We start from the raw sequence: 3,498 nt of genomic DNA on the forward strand, positions 1-3,498 counted from the left end.
CCGGCCCTTAAGGGGGGAAGCTGGCCACGAACCCTTGAGTGAGGAGAAGCTCCTGCCCCTCACATCTGGGTGTCTGGTCCTCCTCCCTTTCCCCTCAGTGTTCTCAGGGAGCTCGAGAGACCCACAAGACTCAAAGCCTGCCTCTGTCCTACAGGCATGATGTTTCCACGGGACATCTCCGGGCGAGAGGAATGAGGCTGAGTGCAAGAAGTCCCACCAAGGGAGCCATCAGAAGAAGCCACACCACCTCCAAAAGGTAGGCTTTTTTTCCAAAATACAGCCTGTCCCAATGGACACCATGATGGGACCAACAAAGGGGCGCAGCAGCGGAACAAAGACCCTGCCACGAGTCACGTTAATTTGTGCCACTGTTCTATTTGTGCCATGTTATTCTTCTTGCCAAGCATCAGCACAGCACTAAAGCAGCGCAGGGACCTTAGCAGAGATCCAAAGGGAGCTGAGAGGGGAAGCAGTAGGAAAACCAGGGCAGATCTGTGGTGTGGAGCGAGGCCAGACGCCGCCGTTTGGGAGCGGGGCAGGCCAGGCGCTCACCAAAAATCACCGCACGCTGATCACATCATCAGGGGCTCTTTGTCCGTGGGAAACAGTCTTGGGTGGCTGGTGAGGAACGGGACAAGATCCAACCAGAGAAGGGACACACTCAGAGGAAGCCTACTCAGTCTTGGAGGCCACGGTGCCGTTGGATGCTCCCGGGTCTTTCTTGGAGGCTCCGATGCTGTTGGGCGCTCCTGGATCTTTCTCTCGGAGCTTGCGCAAATAATCGTGGGGGCCTTTGCCCTCAAAGGACGTGGGGCTCTTGTAAGAACCCCCAATCTTGTCCCAGAGGGTGAAGTACTGCCCGTAGTTGTAGTCGAAGTACAGGTGGTGGTCGGTGTGGTGGGCAGAGCCGTTGATGATGTGCCGCAGCGGCCGCGGCACGCGGTAATCGCCGTCGTGGATGGAGATGGTCCAGACGTTGACGAAGATGTAGAGGCCCAGGTAGGTGACTTTGTGCAGGGGGAACAGGAAGGGGTAGATGTGGTAGGGCAGGCTCTGCATGAAGCCATCCACGGGGTGGAAGGCGTGGCTGGCAAAGGGCGTGGCGATCTTCCACAGGTGGTGGGGCTTGTGGAAGCGCTGCGGGGACACGGGGCTGTCAGTCAGGGTGGCACCTTTTAGAGGGTCCCCCAGCTAGATTCATGGCCCCAAGGGATGCTGTTTGAGCCACCACCACCCAAACTGAGAGGGGGACATGTACCCTAAAGGGCTCTCAGCTTGACATCTTCAGTGTCATGCTTTTTATAAGCTACAAGAACGTAAAATTTGTGGGGGATTTGTTGATGATTTATGATCATGGTTTGTATTTCTGTTTGGTTTTTTTGGGGGGGGCTAGTTCTGGGGTTAATTCTATGTTTGTTTGGGGGTGGTTATGGAGTGATGGTGACAGTTGGTTATTGTTTTTGATACTGGGAAATATAGAGGAAGGTTAATTGAAAGTGTATTGATGACCATCACACGGTGAAGCCTTGTTCAGCCATTCCCACCCCAGCATGCAGCTTGGAAATGTCACCAGAGCAGGACAAGGACTCTTCTCCAGAGCCCCCTGTCCTGTCCCATACCTTATAGAACAGCTTGTGGTGGAGACCACGGTGTATCCAGTAGATGCCCATGTCAGTGAAGAAGAGGAAGGACAGCATGCTGAGGAAGACACCAGACCAGCCTGGGGAGGGGGGGAACAGGGTTGTTAGAAGTGGCACATGTGGGCATTGTGAGGGTCTCCACAATGGTCCTCGTGGTGGGAGACACATCTGAGTCCTGTCAGGGGCTGCCCCACTGAGGTGACAGGCTCAGGCTGTCCCACGTGACTCAGGGCAGGTGAGTCAGGGGCTGTTTCACTGGGAGCTGTGCCCAGGGAAGGGAAGGATCTCTTGTGCAGGGTGCAGTGTGTCAAGGAGGGGGACACAACCCTGAGTGACACCTGAGTGTCTGGGTGCCTCCCCTACAGAGAACCTGGGATTTTGGCTGACAGGCCAAAAGGGACAGGAGGTACCCAGGAGGATTTCCTGGGGTTGTCACCATGAGAAATGGGGTCTGAGGGAGGTGACCCAGGTGGGGAGGGGACCCTGCTGTGGCAGGGGGTGCAGGGAGGTCACTCACCATACGGGGAGTCCTCGATGTTGTCGTAGAGTTTGCTGTAGCCCCGCACCTCGGCGAAGAACAGGGCGACGGTGGGGACACTGATCCAGGGCAGGGAGCGCAGGGCGTAGGAGATCTCCCGGCTCACCTGGTTCTGTGGGTGTGACAACAGGGTCAGGGGGCACAGGGGACATCTCCTGGCTCACCTGGCTCTGTGGGTGTGACAACAGGTCAGGGAGCACAGGGGACATCTCCTGGCTCACCTGGCTCTGTGGGTGTGACAACAGGTCAGGGGGCACAGGGGACATCTCCTGGCTCACCTGGTTCTGTGGGGTGTGGCAAAAGGGGTCAGGGGACATTTCCCAGCTCACGTGCTTCTGTTGGGTGTGGCAAGAGGGGTCAGGGGGCACAGGGGACATTTCTACCTGGTTCTGTGGGGTGTGGCAATAAAGGTCAGGGGCACAGGGGACATCTCCACCTGGTTCTGTGGGGCACAGGGGACATCTGAGAGTCCCAGTGCCCCTCCTAAGGCTGGGAGGGCTGGCGTCTTGGCCACCCCTTTGTCGTGGCATCTGTGCCATGGTGTGGGACACAGGGTGCTGCTCATACAGGGACAGCTGTGCTCCAGCTGGGTGTTGGGGTCAGTGGGATGTGGCACAGGGATGATGGAGGGCAAGAGCAGGCAGACAGGGGTGGATGTGACAGCGGGGACAGCCCATGCACACCACTGGCAGGTGACACTTGGATGGACAAGGGGATGGCGAGGGGGACAGTGAGCAAGGTGCACTCACCTCCAGGAACTGGGGATGTTTCTTGAGCTCGTGGTCAAAGATGAAGTAGTAGCTGAGGGTGCCGAAGAGCAGGTAGAGGACGAGGGCGCCCAGGTTGGTGATGACAAAAAGGCTGAGGAGCTGCCGGCACGGCTCGGCCTCGGGGCACCCCGCCGGGTAATCGTAGGGCGTCAGGAGGTGCCGGTCCGCGGCTTCCAGGACCAGATCCATGGTGGCTCCTGCGCGAAGAGGCGTCGCTGTGACCTAGCCCAGCACGGGATGTCGGTGCCCGCCGGGATGTGGGCAGGGGTTGGCAGGGTTGGCATGCTGTCTGTCTGGCTGGGTGGCCCCAGCCGGGGCTGGGGAGCAGATCTGGGACGCGCACGGTGTGGGTGTGAAGCAGGGCAGGTGCAGGAGTGGGGGCCTCCCCTAATTCTGCGCGCTGTGCTGCGGGAGGGGGCACTTAGGGCAGGGGACAGCGGGACGGGTGACAGCGGGATGTGGGTCTGGGGCGCGAAACCCCTTTAGGGGCAGCACATGGGGCTCCGTTCCGTGCCCTGCGCGGCGATGCCCCGGGCAGGGTAGGCGGCCA

At 59.1% G+C, this 3,498-nt stretch overlaps 1 protein-coding gene across 1 annotated transcript; it reads right to left on the bottom strand.

Annotated features, from left to right (window-relative positions):
* Positions 1–6: 6 nt before the first annotated feature.
* SC5D (sterol-C5-desaturase) lies at positions 7–3,328 on the bottom strand. Its single transcript, XM_005430131.2, has 4 exons — positions 2,928–3,328; positions 2,158–2,290; positions 1,620–1,720; positions 7–1,137 (listed from the first exon to the last, which is right to left on the bottom strand). The coding sequence occupies exons 1-4, from the start codon at positions 3,135–3,137 to the stop codon at positions 673–675; spliced, it is 909 nt and encodes a 302-aa protein (XP_005430188.1). The 5' UTR covers positions 3,138–3,328; the 3' UTR covers positions 7–672.
* Positions 3,329–3,498: the final 170 nt, after the last annotated feature.

Source organism: Geospiza fortis, unplaced genomic scaffold (assembly GCF_000277835.1).
Source record: "Geospiza fortis unplaced genomic scaffold, GeoFor_1.0 scaffold305, whole genome shotgun sequence".
Lineage (NCBI taxonomy): Eukaryota > Metazoa > Chordata > Aves > Passeriformes > Thraupidae > Geospiza > Geospiza fortis.

Bases quoted from the DNA above. Each gene is read 5' to 3' on its own strand.
- SC5D (XM_005430131.2), bottom strand. From the start codon at position 3,137: ATGGATCTGGTCCTGGAAGCCGCGGACCGGCACCTCCTGACGCCCTAC. The intron at 2,291-2,927 runs GTGAGTGCACCT...TCACACCCACAG, and splicing joins AACATCCCCAGTTCCTGGAG to AACCAGGTGAGCCGGGAGAT. The intron at 1,721-2,157 runs GTGAGTGACCTC...CCCCCTCCCCAG, and splicing joins CATCGAGGACTCCCCGTATG to GCTGGTCTGGTGTCTTCCTC.